General features: G+C 36.6%; 1 protein-coding gene across 1 annotated transcript in view; it reads left to right on the plus strand.

Annotated features, from left to right (window-relative positions):
* Positions 1–24,758, plus strand: part of ADGRV1 (adhesion G protein-coupled receptor V1) — a 305,425-nt gene that overhangs the window by 33,562 nt on the left and 247,105 nt on the right. Inside the window, exons 12-26 of the mRNA XM_019474377.1 lie at positions 4,097–4,129; positions 5,801–5,927; positions 6,012–6,197; positions 7,132–7,312; positions 7,918–8,081; positions 8,742–8,865; positions 9,249–9,515; positions 11,969–12,095; positions 14,192–14,409; positions 15,546–16,289; positions 18,386–18,759; positions 20,616–20,792; positions 22,540–22,720; positions 23,527–23,729; positions 24,358–24,487. Coding sequence (XP_019329922.1) covers positions 4,097–4,129; positions 5,801–5,927; positions 6,012–6,197; positions 7,132–7,312; positions 7,918–8,081; positions 8,742–8,865; positions 9,249–9,515; positions 11,969–12,095; positions 14,192–14,409; positions 15,546–16,289; positions 18,386–18,759; positions 20,616–20,792; positions 22,540–22,720; positions 23,527–23,729; positions 24,358–24,487 — 3,236 coding nt within the window. The remainder of the gene's footprint in view (positions 1–4,096; positions 4,130–5,800; positions 5,928–6,011; positions 6,198–7,131; positions 7,313–7,917; positions 8,082–8,741; positions 8,866–9,248; positions 9,516–11,968; positions 12,096–14,191; positions 14,410–15,545; positions 16,290–18,385; positions 18,760–20,615; positions 20,793–22,539; positions 22,721–23,526; positions 23,730–24,357; positions 24,488–24,758) is intronic.

The raw sequence follows: 24,758 nt of genomic DNA on the forward strand, positions 1-24,758 counted from the left end.
CTGCAGAGCCTTCCTACCCTCGAGCAGATCAACACTCCCGCCCAACTTGGTGTCGTCTGCAAACTGACTGAGGGTGCACTCGATCCCCTCATCCAGATCATCGATAAAGATATTGAACAAGACCGGCCCCAAAACTGAGCCCTGGGGAACATTTCATTATGAAATGTCTGGTAGTTTTTTAACATTTTTGTGTTTAAGAGATTACTTCATGTCAAAAAGTTAGCAAATCATAGAAGACCCATTTAAAGCACTGCATACTGTCTATGGTCCTTAATTCAGGGCTCAGCAACAGTGGGTTGCTGTCTGCACTGGCATGCACAGAAACACTAATATACTGTTTAATGGAGCTGGCATTTTCTCCTAACTTGGTGATTTCCTGTGGCTAGCATCTGTTTCAAAACCTTATCTATCTGTCTTACTCAGGTGATTTTTCTATTAAGTAGTATGTGTGATGCTATAGGAATTACCTCTTTCGGTGTAACCCATTGGCTTTTTCTTCAAGGGTTTGGTCAGACTTTGTTTTGATGGGGAAAATGTTATTTGAAAACAGTAGTAGAATGTTGAAAAGAGTGCTACTGGACACCTACTGCTAGCTTTTATTACTTTTCAAAATAATAACACCATATATCTCCTGCTATGAGTAACAAAAATTAAAATAGCCTCCAAACTCAAATAATTTGTGGATTAAGCCTGGAGAGAAGGTGTTGCCTCTGATGAGGAGCACTGTGGAATTTATAATGTGGCAAATCCTGCTTTAATACTGTTCTTTAGAGCTAGGTCCTGCCACTAACTAAATCAGTAGATAATCCTGAAAAAATTGAAGAAGGGGTGAACACTGACTACAAATCTAGGAAGCAAATTGAGTAACATTCCACAGGCAATCTGAATGCGCCTTTTCTGAGATACCATGACAGAAAAGAAAGTTTTTTAGTGTTTTTAATAGTAACAGCAATGTGCATTCACAGTTGCAACTCAGTTTCTCAGGTGCCTTTAAAAACATTCACTTTCTGCAGAATTCCAATTCTTGGTCCAAAAGCTATCAAATTTGACCACATTGCATCTCTTAATAATTATTATTTTATTTGCAGTGGTACTTAGTTCATAATAACATTGAAATTTCCATGTTACTTTAAACTCAGTCAAAAATCTTTGGTAGTTTGCAGTAACATGTACTACAAAAGTGCAAGAAACAATTTGAAGCTTCTGTTAGTTGTCCTAATTAATCTGTAGTTCTTGCTAAATAATAATTAAGGTTTTTTAAAGAAAGAATTTCCCTAATGACGAGTCATTTCACATGAAATTTGTCATATGGAAAGTGTTTTTTTTACAGCTGTTTCATCACAGGAAACACATTTATGCAGTTTGAGATTGTGTTTCTTCTGTTAGCATCATAAACATTGCCAGGGCTTATCCTCTGTGATAAAATGAAACTTCATGTCCACATGCCATTTTGCAGAATAGTTAAGCTGAGGAGAAAGAACGGCAAGTGGCTTTCCCAGCGAGAGGGATCTCCTTACTCCTGGTCAAGTGCTGTCTCTAGCAGCTGGACCTCCTTGGTATGGCTACGCGACCATGTACAAGGAGCTAGTTTAACTTTTATTGTTACTTCTGAATGCCATTGCCCGGGCAAACCATGAGTTTTAGAAGTTCTAAATAGCCATTTTTTTTCCGTTTCCGCACTGCTGTTACAGGAGAGCCTAAAGAGATGGTTTCACATACCACAAAGAGTGAAACAAGACTAAACTGATCCTGTGCACTCTCTGGCAGTTTGGACGTCTACTCTGCGACAAAAGGACTGTACATGAACAGCGTGTTGTTCTTGGATGTAGTCAGGGCATGTAGCAAGAGTTGAGAGCTGATGGCCTGGGGGGACTGTGTGGTGGAGCCAGGAGTCCAGCCTGATAACATGGCTAGTCGGGCAGGGGCCCATCCCACCACCCCCAGCAAGGCAGAAGAGCAGGCTGGAGCAGATAACTGGGGGCAACCTGGAGTCCAGGGCATCAGGCAGGGTCATAGTGGTGGGGCAGGTGAAGCCAGGAACACACGTCAGATTTAGGCCAGATGATGGTCACCGGGGTCAGGCACAGCCCAGCGATTGCCAGGCAGGTCCACAGTGGGGAGATAAATCCAAGGTCGAGCTGGGAAGTCACTCGGTGGGTCCTCGTCCGGGGATGTTATGAGAATTTATATGTGTGTACCTCAGAGTGTAGACACGAAGGATCCTGTTGTGTACACCGTTGGTTGCTCATGTAACAGCAGCTCAGAGTTGGAAGCCTAAGCCTAGGTGCTTCTATTCTGTTTTTGCATAGGCTATTTTATGCCTTTTTTGAATAGTAACCAACATTTACTACGTCAGAGCAGTGATAGCAATCTGGCCAGTCATGCAGAGGAAACATGGGCAGATCAATCAATCAATACATAAATAAATGAATTGATCCTAGTGTTGAAAATGGGACTTGGATGAAGAAACCTCCCGAGCAATGGTTTCCTTTAGCAGTGAATGGGCTGAACCTGACTAGTTGCTTTCTGACCTGCAAGTTCTCTAGATTCCGATCTGACTTACACTGTGAGTTTTAAAGTAATAAAGTGTTGCCAGTCTTCTCAGTCCTTTCAAAGAACACCTGGAGATGCTCAGGATGCACATGTCATGGTACCTTGTGGCCGTTTCATGTCTGCTACCCTCTTCAGTTTCGGCAGTGCTTCCGTTGTGCATTACGACACAATATTAGATTCCAGCACTACTACTCAGTTCATCTTCATGGGCTTTTTTGCCTGAGCTGTGTTTGGACTCATGCAGTGTAACTCCATGAAGCTGAAAGAGGTTTCATTTCTGGCATGACCTTTCACTTTCTGATGCATTATTATGTCTTAACTACTTAAGCTTGTACATACATATCAAAAACTCACTTGACATAATGGTTCATTTGTATTCTCTTTTGTAAATTATATTACCAACAGCTTAGCGATATAATTAAATTTTAGCATTACCAACTCTGGAATTTTCTCCTTGATCTTTTCATTGGATTAATACTTTGATTGTTTTGGAACACTTTTGCATACGTTTCTGAAGGAAGGGAGAATGTCTCAATGTATAGTATTTAAAATCTAGCCTCATTGAAATCAATGACAAATTTATATTAATTCAGATATCCTATTTGAAAGAATGTATCTGCAAGTGTATTTGCTTTATTTCCTCAGAATTTTGAGTGAACTCTTATCTCTATTGAATTCCAAATCTGTGTTCTTTTTGAGATTAGTGAAGTTGGAATTTCACTTTATAACTTCTGTAGTAATCTGTTTATCGTGTTTTGATAGAAGATACAGGTTTATATTTATATTTATTTTAGATTAAGAAAGCTAAAATGCATGCTTGCCATTGCAGAATAATACTGCCCTTTCATCTGACTTGATGTCGTAGTTTTGTTACAAGTGCTTGGCCAAAACTGAAACAATTAAGAGATTAGCAAATACCCTTTCCCTTTCCCTTCCCTTTCCTTATTTTGTTGTTTTTGTTTGTTATATTTTTATATTTATTATTTACTTTGATAATCTGATTAACTGAAAAATTGTCACAAATAAAGTTTGATGTGATTTTGTGCCAGAATAGTTTTTGATATATACCCATTACAACTCCCACTGTGCTTGTCTGTTTTATCATTACTTTGGCAGACTGATGAAATAACGTATCATGGAAGCATGTAGATTTTTTTTCTTAATTGAAGAGCTATTTATAAATGTGGGCTGCTGGTGCAGTTGTGAGCAGGCACAGAGGTTGGCAGTAATCGAGCTTTTGGAGGAGGGCTTGGTAGGGTATACCATGAATGGGTCTTGACATGCTGAATTGGTCATGGGGTCATTTCTCCTAAGTGGGAACTGCCCACTTGCTAGCATTTGTCAACAGGAAAATGCCAAGCAAGTAGGGTTCCCATAAAATGAACATTATAAGCTTTTTGGAAAGGAAAAAGAAAGCTTTGTGTTGGCTTTTTTTAATTATTATTATTCTTTTCTAAGATTAGTACTATTGAAATTCTAGCAAGTGGCACTTTCATTCCTTCCCCCATCCCCTTTCTTTCTTTCTTTCTTTCTGTGTTGACAGGGTAGAGACAGAAAGGTTTGTCGTGTACTTTGGGTAAGTGCAGTGAACTGTGGTTTGTCTTCAGTGAATCAATGCTTTGTTTTACAAGTGGTTGGTTTGGACAGAATCTGTCTTTATAATTTCTTTTCATCTCAGGAATCACGTCTTCTGCATCTCTTCAGACAATGCATGCTTGCCCTTTGGTTTTTAATTTGATGGCATGAGGTTCTGGCTTGGAGGCGTTTCTTTATTTAGGATCTGTGAATGATGAAAGTTATGAATGCATGGCTCAGTGTTTGATATTTGAGCGTTTGATGCAATAATGGATTAGTTGTTTTAAACTGCCACAAATAACGATTTGCCCGAACTAAATGACTGAACTGACTAGAATTACAGAGAAGTTTTCTGTGGTCAAAGATGAGCAGTTATCTTGGTTTTGAATAACCTACATTTAGTTTATGTTAACACAAGTTATTGTGTCTCCTGATATATTTTTTTAATGTGCAATAAACATGATATGTTACCCTATTAAATAGATATTTCCTGTTTTGCGTCTTGTGTCCTGCCTGTAGACTTTGCTACAAGGTACATTGCTATTTATTTTTTTGTGTGGGGGCATTCCAGTTATTTATGGAGCGTTTGTGGAAACAGTTCTGGAACTGATTTCAAATATTGGATATAATAGATCACATTTCTTTCTACATGAAATAGTGTTTGATGAAGTCTGGGTTGTAGTATGGTGAAACCGTGAAAATATTTACAATATGTTGGACTAAGATTTCATTGAAATTTTCTTCCAGGAAACACACAAGATGCACAGGAAATCTAAATACATAAACCACCATGTAATAAGCCATATCCAAACCGTCAGTCTGAAGGTGCATTCTTGATGCATCCTTCAGTAGTACTTTTTCTGGCATTTTTAATGTAATGAACTTAAAACAACGTCGTTGAAAATTACCACATCTGAGGAAATGAATGCAAGGAATGTGCAAGGTTTCTTTCTCTTGTCGGATACGGCCCATTCGTGTCCATGTGTAAGACCAAGATGGTGTAGCAGTAGCCCAGGCAGAGAAGTCCTCCACCAAGGGGAGCACTGCACCTTTCAACATATGCTTTTAGGCAGCAGGTTTGTGAGTAAGGGAGGAGAAAGGGAATGAGTCTGAGCTACTGAGAGGTCATCCAACTCTTAGTAGAGCCAAACTGGGATCCTACAGGTAGTGTCCACATCTTACAGAAGGCAGGTTAACGCGCAAGTGAGGATGAAATCCACAATATTGAGGGGCAAGTCTCTTCCTGTTTGCAGCAATAGTAAATTTTGCAGAAGAGGGTAAAAATACGTAGTTGTCAGTGTAATTTCTATTTGTTTAAATGATTTTGGATTATCCTTTATGTTTTGATCCAAATACAAATACGGAATGTAACTCTAACTTTTTACTGCACAGTTCTGTTTCTTTTCCTGTGTGTTGTGTGCATGTGTGCCTAAAAAAACCCACACAACTATAAAAACTAATCAGAAAACAGTTACTTCAGAAGCAAAGTTTTTTTTATAAATGGATAAAACATACCGATGTGTCTGTCTTTATTTTATTCTTTGCAGATAATTGATTGTTTTCAAAATTTATTCATAAAATTCATCAGTGTTCTGATGTCCTTCGCATAGGTGTGGATTTACTTGCCAAACAAAACTGTCACTCAAACAACCCTCTTGCCTTCCTTTCTCAGGGTCAGTGTGGAAAATCAAATACTGAAATACGGGTTTACTACTTGTGAAATAATTATTTTGGAAAATGATGATCCTGGAGGAGTGTTCGAATTTTCTCCCTCTTCCAGAGGTCCCTACAGTATCAAGGTAGCTGAGTAATGTCTCTTAATTGTTACGGACAGCTTAGTTTAAGCAGAGTGGTAGAAAAAAGCTGGATTTTCTTTTTTACAGGAAGGGGAGTCTGTGGAACTGCAGATTGTCCGCAGCAGAGGAAGTCTGGTCAGGCAGTTTCTACGCTACACTGTAGAACCAAGAGACAATAATGAGTTTTATGGAAGCACAGGAATTCTGGAGTTTAAGCCTGGTGAAAGAGAGATCGTAATTACTCTTCTGACAAGGATGGATGGGATTCCAGAGGTAAAAATTAATAGTTTTCTCTCTTCAGATTATGTTCACAGGCATATTAGTTTGTCACTTATTAAAATATAGGCAAGTATATAGGAGCAGAAGTGTGTAATGGCTTTTCTCCAGAATGTCTTCCCAGCCTCCGAACCAGGGATGCCTGGGTAAATAGAAGGTGTCTTTGGGCTTAATAGTCCTCAGTGGAGGACTTGAATTGAATTGAATTCAATTTCTGTGAATTGAAACAGTTATGCTTTGAATCTATGTAAGTTTTTATCATCCATGACATTCTGTGTATAGAGTATAGGGTGCCGTTGTTTAATTGAACTCTGTGTGAAGAACCACTTCCTTCTTGGTTTTTTCCCTAGTAATCATCTGCTAGCTTCACTCAGTGCTCCCCAGTCTAATACTGGCCTTAAAAATACATAGATGCAATACTTGTTTTAAGGTTTCTTGAAGCATTACCTGTGATCTTTATTCAAGAAATATATGAAGTCCAAAGTGCCATTAGATTAATAAAGCAAGCTGATACATTCTTTCTAAATCAGTGTGCTGTCAATGGTTTTAAAATCTTTGCTATCCCTGTTACAAAGCCAGAAACGTTAATAAATCTTATAGAAAAGAAAACTTACCTTTCAGGGAGCATTACAAATATATTTGTACTCGTGAATTGATGAGATTCTAAGTTAAATACACAAAATAAGTCCTTGCCTATAAAATGCTAGATTTCTGGAGAAAATGGTCCTATCAGAGATAGAAATTTCTGATTATTTCGTTGTTCTGATGGCAATGTACAAACACATTGTGCATGCAGAAAGTGTGTGTGATTTCCTTGTGTTTAAATTTGTATCTCTCTCTGCCTGGCTAGGGACTGTGGATGTTTGCCCATTTGTTTTGGATGTGAATACTGAGTATGCGTTTTTATTCTGACTGAGTTTCTCTCTTCTAGCTGGACGAGATATATTCTGTGGTTCTCAGTGGTTACAGTGAAAAGCCAGGCAAGTTGGGGAATGCCACAATGGTCAATATAACCATTTTGAAGAATGATGATCCACATGGTGTCATTCAGTTTCTACCTGATGAACTAACAGTAACAATAAAGGAAAGTAAAGGAGAAATCATCTACTCTGGTAATTCCTTTTTATTAGAGTTACTGCTTTATCTGCTGTCTGCCCCTGCAAGGCTTCTTTTCCCCATTTCACCTTTCTAGGACAATGTCTGACTCAAGTCTCCACTCAGGAGTTTCCAGAGTGGTACAGTGCCAGCAAGATGAGCAGTGGAGACTGAAGTGGAGAAGGATGGGCCTGGAAAGCCAGAGGGATCAATCCAGTAAAAAAATGGCTAGAGAATATGCCAGACAGGAGGGACGGAGTATTGATGTATGTGCAAAGTGCAACCTTGAGGTAGTAGCTCTGTTTGTGGAGCATGAAGAATAGGGTGCTATGTGAGAGAAGAATAGAGCTAAATCTTCATATGGGTGACTTCAATTTATCTATCTCTATTCAATTATCAAGTATTTACAGGCAAAAAATAACAAATTTGAGCAAGTTTGAACTGCTTTAGTGGTCTATCTTTGTGTGTCCTTTCGTGTAGTGCTCTCACATATTATTAATTTTGCAAGAAGTGGATTTGCTTATTATTTCCTTTTTCTTTGTTTCAGCTTTGCTGACCTTTTTCTTTTTGATTTGTGTTGTTCTGAAGATGCATACTGACTGTATATGTTTGCATTTTTTAGCTGCTTACAGAGTTGTAAGAAACCAAGGAAACTATGGCAATGTTAGTGTGTCTTGGGTTGTTGACCCAACATGTACCAATGACATCTATCCAGAACAAGGGACTATTTTCTTTGATAATCTGGAGTTTTCAAAAAATATCACCATTTACTCACTGCCAGATGAGGTAAACATTTTTACAGTTTTTTTGTGTGAGTATATGGGACAAAGAGTAAATGCTAAAACATTACAATTTAAGGAGAAAGAAGGAATGTCTGTTTTTTAACAGCCTGATAAGTATTTGTAGGAAAAATCAAAATACTTGGGTAAAACTGAGATTACTTCAGCAAATCATAAAAGAATTTGAGAAGCTGTGCATACCTATAAACAAAAAAAAGTTAGAAGATGAGAGTAGTTGAATGGGGTTAAATTATAGAATAGTTCATTTGAATAAAACCCTTGTTTTGATAGCAGGAATCCTGATTTTTATTTTTAATGCTGATATATTTGAAGTAATATAAGAAAGAATGAGAATAATTAATAAGTAAATAAAGCTGTAAAAATAAATTACATATATCAGAAGAAGGAAACTGCAAGATAACTTTTGGGTCATCTGTACAACAGTAAAGATGAGGGGACTTACATACAAGGATTTTAGGCTGATGCTGATTTCTGTGTAACTGTATGAACTGTCATTTGTCATCCCTCTTGACACACTTCAGGATCAGTAAATAAAAAACAACACTCAGAAGTCTCTTGTTTTTTAACCCCCTTCAGCTGTTCATTTTAATGTCTTCATTTTTTTGTACAAAAGAAATTAATTTCATAATAATACTTTCTCTGTCAGGTACCTGAAGAGATGGAAGTATTCATCATCAGCTTATTCAATGCTACTGGCGGAGCGAGGCTGGGCAATATAACCAGTGCAACTTTACAAATTACAAGGAATGATGATCCCATTTATTTTGCAGGTTAGATATTACTGTTCTTAAATGTAGAATACATATACTACCCCAAACAGATTTTATTGACAGACCAACCAGATTATTGAGAAATCCTAATCCCAATGGAGCTAGTATAAAACGTTCATGTTTTTGTTGTGTTGAATTTGTGTTTGTTTCCTTCAGAACCTTCCCTTATTTTATTTCATTATTCTCTTTGTTGATGCTGGGATTGGTTAGGTGGCTAAGTACAACCATAATCTCTTGTACCTGCAAGTATTTCCATGCCTTTACCACATATGCCTTCTGTTTCACTGAGGGGAAGGATCCTCTTGGGGAGGATTAAGAAAATAGGCCACACACAAGGAGCTCAGGCTTGAACTCAGGTAGATCTGTTGCTTGTGTATTTTCAGAACCTCTGACAGTGAGCGTTAAAGAAGGAAGTGTTGCAAACTTTACAGTCCTAAGGAATGGATCTGCTGATGTTGCTGTTGCTGTCCAGTATATTACTGTTAATGGAGATGCAACAGCTGAAGAGGCAGACTTTGTTCCCAGTGGAAAGAGCAGTGTCATTTTGTTTGATGTTGGAGAAAGAGAGCAGAACTTATCTGTGTGTATTAATGATGATGATACCCCTGAAACTGATGAAGCTTTTTATATCTTCCTTTTGAATTCTACAGGTAAAAGTAATGATTTGATGTATGTTTAGTAACTCCCCCCCCTTTTTTTTTCCTGCAATTTTTTACCAGCTTGGTCTTATCCTAAAGCAATATATAAATGCGAAGTATTATATGAATAAGATTTGCTTCAACATTTCTATACAATTACTGTACACAGTGTGTTTGGATTTTCATCTTGAATTGTTTAATTGGAAACGAAAATGAAATGATACAGCTGAAACCTTTCCTGCAAAAACAACTGGAGTGAAAGTCTCTTTTCAAATGTAAATGCTTCAAATTAGATAGGGTTTTGACTTGACTACAGAAGCACAAGGCTAAAGAATGTTAGTACTGCAACAGTCTTAGTGAAAGAGGGATTCTTTTAGATTTTTTGTCATGCTCTACTGTATACTACACAACTGCCTGATTTTTGTAAAAACAAACAGAACTGCCTTATTTTAGAGGAAAACCATGTAAATTAGTCTCTCTATTATTTTTGTGCTAGCGCAATGTATGCATACATTATTTTCAGTCTGACATTATAGTTTACAAAATTTAATCTACAGAAGAATGTGTTAGACATTTACCCAGTGTACCACCAGTAAAGAATGGGTTTATTATCTCAGAAATAACTTTTTTTTTTTTAAAAGTTATCATATAGCAGGAAAAGATACAAAATTATTCAGCACATTCCTATTTTTGAAATAGACGTCTTCTGGAATAAACCATCACTGCTGGGTAATATTGATAAGAAAACATAAATTAAATGTAAGAAATAGGTAAATTTTCCTGGACTCTACCTGCTTAATTAAAGACCCTCCCCATCCCTAGCCCTGCCAAAACTCAAGGTGTAGTGGGAGAGTCATCTACAATTGTGTTAGCAAATTTTAATTATTTCAGTTGTTATTATTCTGTAGCTGAGAGGTAGTAACAGGCTGTGAATGCACTGCATATCTTTGCAATGCAAACCAAAACTGAATTGAATAAGCCATCAAAACAATGACTGAGTGGCTGTGATTTAACAAAGCAGAGGAAAACGATCACAATTAACCATCAGACTATACCTTCACATTAGATTGTGTGGTAGGTTCACAAAGTAAATTACCTAGCAGGGATTCAGTTCAAGACGAGGAAAAATAAAATTAGATGTCTTCATTTAGACATGCATACTAAGTGTCTTAGCCCTCATTATGGTCTATAATGATCTGATTCAGTCAGTGAGACTAAGAGTGCTTCAGGTCACACAAAAACGGACACCCTGTGGCTGGTCTGTGAATTGCTCACAAGGCTTCACTGATCTTGAACTGCATCTGCCCTAGACATTGGTAGCAGGCAGCCAGAGAATTATAGGGGAATTTTTAGCAATTATTTGAGTATAAGGTAGCATGTTTCCTGAGGTCAGCTGGCATTCACTCTGGTACCCAGGTCTCTTACAGAACATCAACCTTACAGAAAGAATCAGACAAAGCCATTCTTCTCGCTTCTTAAATTTTCTCTTCCGTGATCTCTTTCTACTTTACTAACTTTCTTCAGGATCTACTGGTATTTTCTCTTACCACTTTATTGGGAACATATGATGGCTTTCCTCCTGGCACATTGGTCCTACAAGAATGGCTAGCTGCAGGCTCCCCTTGCCTCTAAAAGGAGTGTCATATCATCATGCAGCGTCTCTAGAATCACTAAGAATATAGAATATTTCTATACGCATTCCTGAAAGCAAAAAAAATTATCTTCTTTCTATGATCTGTTACATTTATTTACCTTGATTGTTACATCTCTTTTGAAAATTGTGTTGGAATGTTGTACCTCAGAGAAAATACAGATAGAGGTATATGAAATTAAAGCAGTAAACACATTGTTTACTTTGGAATAAAAGCTAGTCTAACGCTCTTAAATAGGGTGAAAAATGGGATGGGCGTGCAAACATAGTGTACATCTGTGGACATAGGAAGGGTGTTAGAATGTCCCTACAGCGCTAGTATACACACAGAAATCCTACTAGCTTCCCCTCTACTTCACATCTTGTATTTTTTTCCTTTCAGATAGGCTGTGATATGGGTATGAATAAACTCTTAGACAGTGTTCTTAGCTTGTATTTAGTTTAAGAGCAATATTTCTATTCTAGGTCTAAAGGAGAGCTGGGATCTCTGAATACCTACCTTTTTCTTTTGACTTGACCAATTGATCCAACGTGAAATACTACCTCTCATACGATCCTTTCTACTCAGAATCACATCTCTGGTCATGTCACATGTATTTTTTCCTGCAGATCTACTTAAGATACTACTTAAGTATTTTTACTCTAATGTGCCTGTTACTGAATATCTCAAATATTGGTTTTCACTGATTATTTTATCATTGTTCATTTCTTTGTTTGCGTAAAACCAGTTGGTGTGAGAAGGAAACACCTTCGGTTTTGAAGTTACATCCATTTCTGATTCCAGTTTTGATAGAATTCATCACCCTCTTTTTAGGGGATACTGTTATCTTTAAGGCTGGAGTGGCTACAGTTATTATTGAAGCAAATGATGATCCTAATGGAATTTTCTCCTTGGACACTTTAGAGAAGCCAGTGGAAGAAGGCAAAATTAACAATTTTTTGTAAGTAACTTTAATACTTTTGCATTTTTTTTGGAACTGATATATGTGGTACTTTATGGATAGTGCTTTGATCTAATCCCATACAAGTTTGCATTGATAAAAATGTATTAAAGGAAAATAGCTTTACTAAATTTTGGATTAAATGATTTGTAAACATACTGAAGACATCAGCTGTGATATTATCAAGTAGATTGTGTATATTAAAATATAAACAGAAATTCAGGTTAAAATGTAAATAAATAAGACTACAGCATTGTTGTTTTCTTATATTCTCAGTAGACTTTAGATACAGAAGAATCTTGATGATTCTGGACTAACAGAGAGGCAAAAAATCTTCTCAAAATACAGCTAAATACGACTATGTGATTGTTAATTTCTTTTTGCACCCTACTTTGAAGCCTTCCCCTACAAACAACCTATATTACTGTATTCTTTCTGATGGTTTGTTTTTCTTCTATCTGTTAATTACAGATGGAAGTCTATACTCAAAGTCCAGATGTGACTGTCTTCTAAACTGAAAATAGTCTTCCCTAGTCTGACCTCTGAAAGTATTTTCCTTCCAGCCACTGGGATGTATTCAAGAATGGGAAGGGTTAAGGAATGAATTTGGTTGGTGTCTTGCCTTGTTATGTTCCATAAAGTCAGGATGGGATTATAATTTGACAAAAATACTGATTTTTCATTAAGAAACCTCTAGACAGGATATAAAGAGAAGTTAGGTCACAATAAATGTGATAATGTGAACAGTTAGAGAAGAGGCTCTTTTCACATTTGTTTAGTTATCTTCTATATATTTTTATTTAATTTTTTTTTGTTTATTTTAAGGCCTTGGAGCAGTTGCCTATGGCTGTGAATTAGGTCTTTATACTTGTGTTACACATCTAAAGAATGAAAATTCTTGAGAAAAGAGGATATTAAATATATTGTGTGTTTGGTTTTGTTATGCTGTTCTTTGGGGCATTTTTTGTCCTTTATGATCTTATTTGCTGGATAACTTTTTCTTATTTGATGGTGTGAGGAATGATGATTAGAACTAAACATGTTCATATACATGTGCTTTATGGAAGCACATGATGCCAAGATCACCAGTATTGAGGACCTTGCTCAATCCTCATTGATTAAGTATGTTTACTAGGGAGCTGTCTCTTCCACACCCTCGCTGCTTTGGCTATTACATAGTACATAACAAAAGGGTCAGAGTAGCATATAACCTGAGCACTGAGAACAGCTATGGCTGCACCGAGCTTTAAAGGGAGTAATTGTAGTTACTGCAACAGTGCTACACAGCTGGGGTAGAGTGCCCTGGTTAATGGCAAAAAAAGAAAAACCTTTGGAATGTAACTGTGTTGCTGTGCCTAGACTAGTTTTGCTGAACTAATTTTTCAGCCTGGTATAATCTCTTTGTATGGCATTTTATTTTGCCGTGCAAACAGAAGCATGCTTTTGGTATGTAAAGCACACTTTGTTATTAAAGGCATTATATACTTCAGTTTTTATTTATAATGCCTTTTGGAAATTGGTGAAATTATGTTACCAGATAGCTATACAAAAAATAAAATCTTGTTTTCATTTACTCCATTCTTAATCTCAAATAACCACGGATTTCTGAAGGACATAGAACATAACCCAAATCTAATACCAATGTAAGAAAGAGTTTAAGGAGTCTTGATGGTTAAAGGGAGAAATGTTTGTGGTTAAATGTAGATGATTCTCTTTCCTGTCTAAGGGTGGCCAGGTATATAAATTTTCAATGTTAACTTGCTGAACTATATTATACATTTGTATCTATTTTTACATAATAGAAGTGGAAGACAAGCTGATGTTTAGCTTAACAGTACTACTTTGCATGGACCTGCACTGGTTACTTTTTTCTAAGGTACCTGTGGTATACCTGGGAGTAGAATTGTACTGTGAAATTGCAGGCCTTCGAAGAGGATTGTAGTATTGTTCATGGTTGTATTTCTTGTTCGTGGTTATTTAAAACATTGTATATTATTTTTCACAGTAAGGAAGATTAGTGTAATTGTGTTTTCCCTTGCTAATGAATGCTGATACATACCTGCCAGGATGTTCACTCTTTCTGTATCACTGAACAGGGTTTTGAGGCATAGAGGACACTTTGGCAATGTCTCGTTGACCTGGCAGCTGTTTGATAATGACTCTGCGCTGAGGCCAGGAGAAGAGTTCTATGAAACTTATGGGACTGTGTTCTTCATGGATGGTGAAGGATCAAAGCCAATAACACTCCATGCAATTTCGGATGGAATCCCTGAATTCAATGAATTTTACATTCTAAAGTTGGTGAATGCTTCAGGTATTGTCTTCCATATCACCATTCCCTTCATATCTGGTAGAAAAGAATTATGTTTAATCAATCAAAAAGAAACCAACCCTGGAAAGAGCTTTGCCTTGAATCATGTCTTGATACCCTATACTTTTCTGGTAAGGTTTTAGGTTTTATTTTCATTTAAGCTTTATTTAGGTATACGAATGCAGTTATTCAGTTCCTGAATTACTGTTATACACATTTTGGTGATTTGACCTTTAAAAAGGATGCCTCTTGGTGATTTCAGACATACAGGTCTTCATGTATTTGAAGACAAAATAAAGCTATTAAAGGCTATGCATGTCTACCGTAATGGAGGTCTGTTGGTTTGTTTGCTTTTTTCTAGATGAGGTAAAATACTTATAGTTACCACTTTGTAGGACTTAAATCACAACTGCTACAGGTCTGCTACTGAGCAGAGTTCCAAATCTCCTGGACTCATTCCACCTCAGTACTATTTATGGTCTTCTGTGCCCAGATGCAACTGAAAATTTGTTGACCTTTCCTGTAAGTGAAATCCATATGCGTGTACAGAAAATTTCCTATTTACAATAGGTAGATCACTGCACTCTTTGAACATGGAGGCTCTACATTCACATCATGAATTCTTACTGTGCAGAAATAGATGACTAAAGGCAGGACTTGGCAGCAGTTTTAATACACAACTGGTTACTGATTTTGCAAGGTATGCCTGCTTCTGTTTCAGAGGCAATGGGCCAAATTTTGCCATTCCATATTCGTGTAAATCTTGGAGTAATGTGAGAACTGAATTTGGCCCCGTGTTTATCAAATGAATCAAAAGGTAACCTATCTCATTGACTAATTCAGAAAAATTGGATCTAATCTTGTTTTAGTTGAAAGACAACTGTATGTTTTGCAATTGAAAAGCAACATACTGCTTTGCTTTCTATGAAAATTGTGTCACTATAGTGCTTTAAAAACAATGCAGTTAAATTATGTTATTTTTAAATTAGAGCATTTTCTAAGAGTTTGGAGGCTCTCTAAAGAAGATTTAACCCTTTTTAGAAACATTTTATTAAAAAAACTTTAAGTAGTTAGTGACTTTTTTGGACTGTGTTGTTTGAAACTGACCATTAACTTTTGCTCTAATTTCCATTATATAGGTGGGTCTCCTGGTCCTGGCGGTCAGTTATCTGAAACAAGCCTTGCTGTAACCGTGATGATCCCATTCAATGATGACCCTTTTGGAGTCTTTGTTATAGATCCAGAGAGCCAGGACAGAGAGATAGTGGAAGATGTTCTTTCTGAAGATGATCTTTCCTGTATTACAGACTTCACCATCTGGAGACAACAAGGCACCTTTGGTGTTGTCCGCTTAGGCTGGGAAATACTGTCTAGTACATTCCAAGCTGGACTACCATCAATGGTAGACTTCTTGTTGCTGGGATCATTTCCAAGTTCAGTACAATCCCAGCCTCACATGAGGCGCCATCACAGTGGAACAGATGCTTTGTATTTCAGTGGAAAAGAGGATGCATTTGGGATTATTGGTCCGGAATACCCATACAATGGAAATACTGCAGTAACCAATTTTACATTTTCAGCATGGTTAATTCCTAACATCAGTACTGATGGTTATATAGTTGAAAAGGATGATGATAATGGGACCTTATATTACGGTGTGAAAATCCAAACAAATGATTCTCATGTTTCTGTAGTGCTTCATTATACAGCATTAGGATCCAATATGACATATGTGGCTAAAGCAGCAGTCCTGAAATATCTGGATGAAAATACTTGGCTTCACCTTCTGATTACTCTGGATGAAAGTATAATTGAATTTTACATGGATGGAATTCCAGTTCTGGGAGGAATGAAGAGCCTTAAAGGAGAAGCAATTGCTGATGGTGAGCCAATACCCTGCATTATTTTTCTCCATATGTAAAGTTCTGCAATGTATTGAAGAGTCTAGTTCCTTGACAGGTGTATGCAAGATACTGAAATTATTATATCTGATTAGCTAATTGAAAAGAATGGATAGAAAATTCTGAGGATTTTCAAAAAGCATATGGAAATTAGAGCTGGGAAAGTTCAAAAAAATTCAGAACTGTAACAGACCTTGGATTGCAACAATTTGAAAATAAATTAATCATTATATTTATAGATGTATGTTTATCATGTATACATACAGTTATATATGTTTGCAATTAATAATTTCTGTACAATTTACAACACCGTAGCTCAGAAAGGACATTTTTCCTCTCAGTGTCTGAAACAAAATGCAATAATGATTTTGTTTCTAGATGTGTATTATATTACAACTAAGCCAATATCTTGTAAGCAATAGAGTTTTTCAGGGTGTTGATGTACTTAAGTGTGTATTTACATGGTATATGAAAATTATGCCTACAAGTTTAATAGTGTTCCAAGGAACATTAGCATGTGTACTTCAGTTTATCCAACTGGATAGTCCCAGATGTGATTTTAGTCGTAGGTAACCATTATGGATATTCACTCTGAACCAGCGTAGCAGTGACCAGGGAAGTATCAAAACAATTCCTTTATAAAGTTAGATATTATGTGGTCAGAATACATTTATATTTACTCTTTCTTTTGCAGTTTCCCTCTCTTCCATGTGATTTTTTTTTTTTCTTGGAGATCATCTCCATCCTTTTTCCTTTCTTCCTCTCACCTTCAGTTTCACATTTTCCTTGGTGGGGGTAGGCAGTGAATGATTATCAAATTCTCAAATACAGTCTCCTTTTCTGTAATTAAAGGAGAATTAAAAAACATAACAGTGATGTTAAATGCACATGCATCTACATGCATATATGTACATAAACATAGAGTGAGAATAGAGAGAAGACTTCATTAATTGTGTAGTGTAGTATGTTATTTCTGCCTGTAAATTTCCAGTGGTTGAAGTCTGAGAAGTAAGTTTGCCCTCTGTAACAAAGTAGTGCCTCTGCAATTAATAATTTCCATCGGACTTGCAGTACTGTAGCTGAGAAAGGACTTTTTTTCCCCTCAGTTTCTAGAACAAAGATGTGTGAAATGCAATAATGCTTTTGTTGCTAGAAGGATATGTCTGAGTCGTTGTAAATTTTCTATATTAGTGGAGATGGCATATGCTCTGTCTGGAGATACTACAAGTATAAGGTAAAGATTTCATCTCTCCATTTAATGTTGGATACTACACAGTGGTGAGCATAGTAGCCCGGTTTGTCTCACCATCCTTCGCCTTGTGCCCTGGGACTGTTATCAGTTGCTGTGGTTGCTCATCTCTAGAACTGACAGTGTCATATGTATGCCAGTACATTCAAGAGCGTAGTTTCTTCCAAAAAGAGAAGACAGCTGGAAAGAAGAGATACCTATGTGTTTTAGCACAATAGGAATGAGTATGAGCTACCAGCTTAGTATATTTGTGAAAAAGGCAGCTGTGATCCTATGATTTGCTGAGTGGGATATTTGTTTGGAGAAAGAGAAATATTAATGCTGTTGTAAAAAGTATTTGGAATTTGGTGTACATTTCTGAAGTCCGTATTTCCAGTGCATTAAGGGAAAAGCATGTCCAGAAGGGCTAATGCAGTGATGAGTATCATCAGAATGGATCCACTGTCTAGCAGAGAGAGACAAAATGGGGTCTGTTTAGCAAAACAAAAGCTGAGAGGGGTTGCAGCTGTGCTCTGCAAACCTCTAATGGAAAGAAAGAAGTTTCCAAGCCTCATTAAAATAAGGGATGGTGACATTGTGCTGGTAGAACTAGTAGGATGAAAAACCTGAAGAGGCTAGGAGGAATTGTTTGACCTGTGATGATCTACCTGTAACACAGAGATGAGGCTCAAGGAACCTCCTGATTTTGCATTTCAAGATCAATATGATTCCTAATCCAGGGGTAGTAAAGAGTTTGCCATTGTTTTTTAACAATTACAGCTATTCAGCTGCAGATTTATTACTTTGAAGAAATACAATAACATGAGGAAAATTATAATTTCCTTCTCAGGTCCAGGAATAGTGAGAATTGGAGCAGGAATCAATGGCAGTGGTAGGTACACAGGGCTAATGCAGGATGTAAGGCTTTATGAGCGTAAATTGACACGAGCAGAGATCTATGAGCTCCATGCAACTCCTGCGAAGAGTGATGTCCACCCTGTCTCTGGGTATTTGGAGTATCGGCAAGGAGAGACCAATAAGTCGTTCATTGTGTCTGCAAAGGATGACAAAGAGGAAGAAGGAGAGGAGTTATTCATCCTAAAGCTCATTTCTGTGCGTGGTGGAGCTCGAATTCCACAAGAAAATACCACAGCAAGATTAAGAATACAGAAAAGTGATAATGCTAATGGTTTATTTGGCTTCACTGGAGCATGTATTCCTGAGGTAAGGTGTTCATAAGGAAAATTATAGGTGAAGTTTTGAGCACAGAAAAATTAATGGCAAGACCAGTTGACCTGCACAGGGCCTTGATTTCACATTGTTAGTTTTTGTAGTTAAGCAAAGTTTTTCTAGAATTTGGAAATGTGTAAGTTCTGTTAATACAGCGTCAGTCTCACTGGCATTTGCAATATAATGTTTAAAAATCCCCCAAAATTATTTTTAAGAAAATTGATTTTATTACATAAACTAAAACCTAAGGCTTAAGTTTTTCTAGAAGAACATTTTTTTCCTTTACTTTTGTCACATCTGAGACTGGGTTATCAATCAAAATATAAGATTTAATTTTCTTGTTTGGAGAATGGATTATTACATAGATTTTTATTTTATTTTTCTGTGTCACATGATATGTTTGAAAGAATTTTACTAAAGGTCATGCAATGACAAGGTGTGATGTATTTTTCCACAATCATTTGCTGTCAGAAGGTATAAATTGCATATGTTTGGTGTGAATTTGGTTGATATTAGCTGTGCATTGGGTTTTTTTTAAACATTACATTGTTCTTCAGTGGTAGCCACCATATATGCAATATATAAACTTGCTACTTGTTTGGGGAGGATTGAAATAAACATAATTCATTTTTACTTCATTAATCAATTATGAGGGAGAAAGACATGATACCTCTTTCTATTGGTATTGGATTATTTTGGAAAAGAAATTTCAGAATACTTTCCAATTTGGGAACTCTCATGACCTTTTAATTACATTCTTTCTAACAGAAGTGCTTATGATGTGTTTGAAAGTAACCATCTTTCCTGAGTGATACTGGTTTTCAATTCAGTTCAGTTTGCTTTCCATATGCTATGCCTACCATATGCTATGATAATAGATTCCTTCAGTTTCGAATGCCACTGATAATACTGTGATGCCACAGATCATCAACCAACCATGAAGCAAAATTAAAAATTTATATGTCATGTTAATTGTTTTGCACTTGTCTTACGTCCATTTCACCAGGGAAGTATTAGAGCTCTCAGTGATGATGCAGATACACAGCATTGTTTTATCAGTAGTTTAATTGCTTTATGTGCATATCTGTCTACTAGGCAGCCGAAGGCACATGCAGTATCTGCACTGTGTTATACAGCAGCTCTGAAATTTATCTAATGCTTAAGATAGCGTTAGTCTTTCTGGCAATTTTCAGACAAAATTATTTTCTATTTTAGTTCTGTGGTCATAATTTTCTAAAACATGTGGTCAGTATCAATACCCCACTTTGTTCCAAATATGTGAAATTGTTGCTGCTGAAGTCATGGTCTCTGTGAAGACAGAATTGTGAAGAGGACTGTAACGGAAAATTTTTCAAAGTTTTTCCATGAATGATGATAGCATAGTTTAATTTTAATGTATCTATTTTTTTTTCATAGTGTTTCTAGTTGGGGAAAGGGGGAATCCAAATCTTTCTTTAAATTATTGCTAATGAAAATTAAAATAATTGACATTAATATAAAGGAATAGTTTCAGTTGCTTTTGACATGTACATTTCAAGCATATTGATTCTGTCTTTGGCATTTAGTTTGGGGGAAGAGATTGTGTCCAAAACAAACAACAGGGTATAGTTATTGGCTTACCTTTATAGTCCTCAGGGAGACACTAGAAGCTGTTGCAAATTCCACTAAGATTGTTCTGACCACCATCAAGTTCAGTTTCAGCTTCCTACCACTCCAAAAGTGCTGAAAGTAACATGGCAGCAATTTTTTACCTGAACATTTGACTAGCGTTAGAGAATTCCATGTTTTGCATTTATTGCCTTGATTTACTTTGACAATAACAAACATTTCAATTTCTTGCTTTCTTCCAGACTGCCGATGAGGGTTCCACTATATCCTGTGTCGTGGAGCGTACAAGGGGAGCCCTAGACTATGTGTATATAAATTACATTATCTCGCAGGTTGATTCCACTGGCATTAATTACTCTGTTACCGATTTTTCTAACAGCACTGGCACTATCACATTCCTTCCTTGGCAGAGATCAGAGGTAAACCCTACCTTCCTGTTAACTATTCATCCTGTCCTTTGCAGACCTGCTGGAAAACACCTTCTGTGGGTGCTTGACTGGTTTTCATACTAGAGACCGTTTCCTTCACATGGCTTTTGTTATATTTTGCAGGGTTTTTTGCATCCCTGACAACTAGCAAGTGATATGATAGATGCTTATAGATCTGTGTGTATCTCAGTTCGGGGGTCACCATGTGTGCATGTATGTTTGAATGCACATAATATATTAGATATGTTTACATATATGTATATATAGAAATATTAACTAGATTTATGTATATGTATACTTGAAGTGTAGATAGTCCTGGGCTGAAATAATGGATCCAGCTACTTTTGAAATTGATCAAGAAAATGATCAGGTTTTGATCTGAGTTTTGTAACTCAGACTTATTTCCACATCAATTAAATAGCAGTAAAGTTCACTGCTGAAATCAAGTGTCTTGCAACCGCTCTTGGCCACGTTCTGTCCCTTTTGCTTAATCTGTTTCTATGAATTCAATCCTGACCCGCAGAACAGGAATTTCACATGTAATTGAGGAAGAGGTGTGGGACCACAATACTGTAGAAAGTTCATGTGTGTTTTCTATTAGTGTTCGTAGAATAGAAAGGGTGAATTCTTAGTAGAAAAAAATGTCCTCGGTTTCACTTTTATCACTCTGCTGAAGTTAGTACGGACTGCCTGAAACTCACTGAACACAATTTGAAAGGATCCCAGTGACTCCACTAGAACTGTGGATCTGGTCCCAGTCAAACAATATAAGTGATTAGAGCTTGGCAAAAGCTTGCAATATCTGAAAATAGTTTGTTCATGTCACTGTTCATTCAGCTTTAATTCTCCATTGAATCATATTACTGCATTGCATACAGTCATATAAAGCAAAAATTTCCAAAGCTTTTCTAGTCTGGCAGCACGGATGAGGCCTGCCTTATTCTGTCTGAATGGCAGAAAAGGGCTGGTATACCCTCTTGCTCCACTGCTGTGTGGTCCAATTTATTGTCTACATACTGAGGAGTTAACGGGCATGGCCCTAAGAAACAGATTGGGAGCTGTTGCTCGTCAGGTGAGATATCCTAAGAGACTTTCCATGATGTTTGTAAGCTACTCATTCCCATGCCTCTAAATACGGTCAGCTACTTAAACTTTTTCTTTTATATGTTTGTCTAATCATGTCACAATATATAGAAAGCTGAAATTGTCTGAGGTGAATGTGTTAGCCTGTGCAGAGCAGGTTATGTTAATTATAGTATAATCTGCAATCTCAAGTGTCAGGTGGCATAAAAAGCTTGCTTTACTTGCTCTCTAAATAGGATTAATCACTGTAATTTCTCTTCAGAAGCACAATTTCTTCAAGATTTTGAAATCTATCAGATATTTCACTTTCAATATACACAATTTAAACTATGCTTATTTTAAGATATGACAATAAATAATTGCTTGCTTGGTTATGTGTTTATGTAATTTGAAGCACTTAAGAAAATACACCTTCCATTTCTGACAGCTTGGTAACATTCTTTTTGGAATACATATTCTAAACATAGAATATTATCCTAGAAGTTAGGTTAAATTATGTGGAAAGCAAAAATGTTGTCCACATTACTTTCAGAACTACACAGCAGATACAGCTGTCTGACTAATCAAAGAATTTGATGAGTTAGGCAGGGCCATGAAACTCCTAAGTGATGTATGTTGCACGGTTTGATTTCTCCATGATTTGGTCCTTCTCTAGGTCTTAAATTTGCATGTTATTGATGATGACATTCCGGAGCTAAATGAATATTTCCGTGTGACATTAGTCTCTGCAGTGTCTGGAGATGGAAAACTAGGTTCAACTCCTACCAGTGGAGCAAGTATAGATCCAGAAAAGGAAACTACTGATATCAGCATCAAAGCCAGTGACCACCCATATGGTAATGATGATGGAGATGATACAGTCTTGTTGCACATAATTTTATAGTTCTAGCTCAACAGATAAAAACTTTGCTTAGCCTTGATAGTTGAGGAAGCAATGCCAAGTGCTCCACTTTATCTAACAAGATTAATTCATAATTTGTGTACAAGAGTGAAAGCTGAGTTACTTATTCTTGAGAATTTTGCAAAAAGGCATCAAAGCTTCCGTGACCAAACAGGCAATGATTCCCTTCTGACGGCAAAGAAAGGTTGCATGTAGTTGATCCTGTGCAAGTTTTTCTCAGATGAGAATTCCTGACGGAGAGAGACGTTTCTGCATGCTTATTATACCAATAAGACATATTGAGGCTCTCCTGGGAAGACGTAAATTCATTATTGTGCTGTGGCTTTATCAAGACTGATACGGATATCAGTGAGAGAGAAGGGAAGGTACACAGGACGTCCCTGGAAATAGCATGATTGAGGCCTAAGGGCTTATCAATAATTGATTTTTAATTTCAGAAACGTCACAAAATATAGATTTTATAAATAATTTGGTTTCAATTGATTATCATAATTTAAATCTAAATTCGTTATTGTGCTGTGGCTTTATCAAGACTGATACGGATATCAGTGAGAGAGAAGGGAAGGTACACAGGACGTCCCTGGAAATAGCATGATTGAGGCCTAAGGGCTTATCAATAATTGATTTTTAATTTCAGAAACGTCACAAAATATAGATTTTATAAATAATTTGGTTTCAATTGATTATCATAATTTAAATTTGGTGAGAGAAGTCATGTAAATAGTACTTCTTGTCTGCCAGGTCTACTACAGTTCTCTGTGGGACCACCTCCTCAGCCAGGTGATGAAATGATTCTGCCAGCCTCTGCTGTGCCCCAGATTACAGTTAAAGAAGAAGTTGGACACATCAGACTACTGGTAGTTCGTGCACAAGGCCTTCTTGGAACAGTTCTGGTGGAATACAGAACAGTGCCACTTACAGCTTTCAGTCCTAAAGATTATCAGGTATGGCCATTGCCAAGGTGTGTAATTATTTTGGAATTTAATTCACATTATTTGTCCTGGAGATAGCCTTCAGTTCGCGTATTTTAGCCCAGCTATGATTCTTTTCACAGAAACACTTTGTTTTATATGGTGATTTGATAAATGAATGTGTAATATTCACTTTAAAATATATATCATTATGTGACTTGTACCTCCTGTGTGTGCAGGATGTTTTATTTCCTAGGAAAAGATTTGATTTTTTTTTTTCTTAAGAGAATTGTCTATGTAGCAAGACGGGATATTTGCTATTGTTCCTGAATGTATCAGACTTTACGTGAGCAGTTAGGTACATGTACAGGTTAAGATTATGTTTGTATGTACTGGGATTTGAATATGTTCAACAAAATAATCTGTGCATATCTGTGTTTGCTTGTCTAACTGATATTTGTGCGGAAGAATGTAGATGAGTGCAGATGCTCATAATTTTGTGCATTTAGATGTCTTTTTCTCATAACAGATTCAGCAGATTTTTTAAAAGCTTAAATGAAGGAAAGTAGATGTTTTGACAAAGGCAAACAAAATCAAGTTTCTATTTCTTTTTTCATATGGATGAAAACATTAAACTTTAACAAAAATGTGAATATTGCAGGCTGTTGCGGGCACGCTGGAATTTCAGCCAGGAGAAAAATACAAGTACATTACTGTTAACATCACTGATAATTCTATTCCTGAATTAGATAAAACTTTTCAAGTGGAGCTGTTGAACCCAGAGGGAGGAGGTGAGGCACATACATCAATCCGTTGGTTGTATTTTTATGATCTCTACTCTTCCATTAAAATCTTACCTTTCTTAGGTGTACCATTTCCATGTTATTTCTAAAGACAAAAAAACACCCCTACATCCCCCAGACAGCTGTATTTTTTCTTAACTGTTCTTCGGATATTTTGTTAATCATTGCTGGAAACCACCAGATCCCAAAGAAAGTGTATTATTACCATATATTAGGTCATTGAAAGGCAATTGCTTCTTTTCACATTGTATAATTTCAC

The sequence above is a fragment of the Aptenodytes forsteri genome, unplaced genomic scaffold (assembly GCF_000699145.1).
Source record: "Aptenodytes forsteri isolate BGI_AS27 unplaced genomic scaffold, ASM69914v1 Scaffold41, whole genome shotgun sequence".
NCBI classification, from domain to species: domain Eukaryota; kingdom Metazoa; phylum Chordata; class Aves; order Sphenisciformes; family Spheniscidae; genus Aptenodytes; species Aptenodytes forsteri.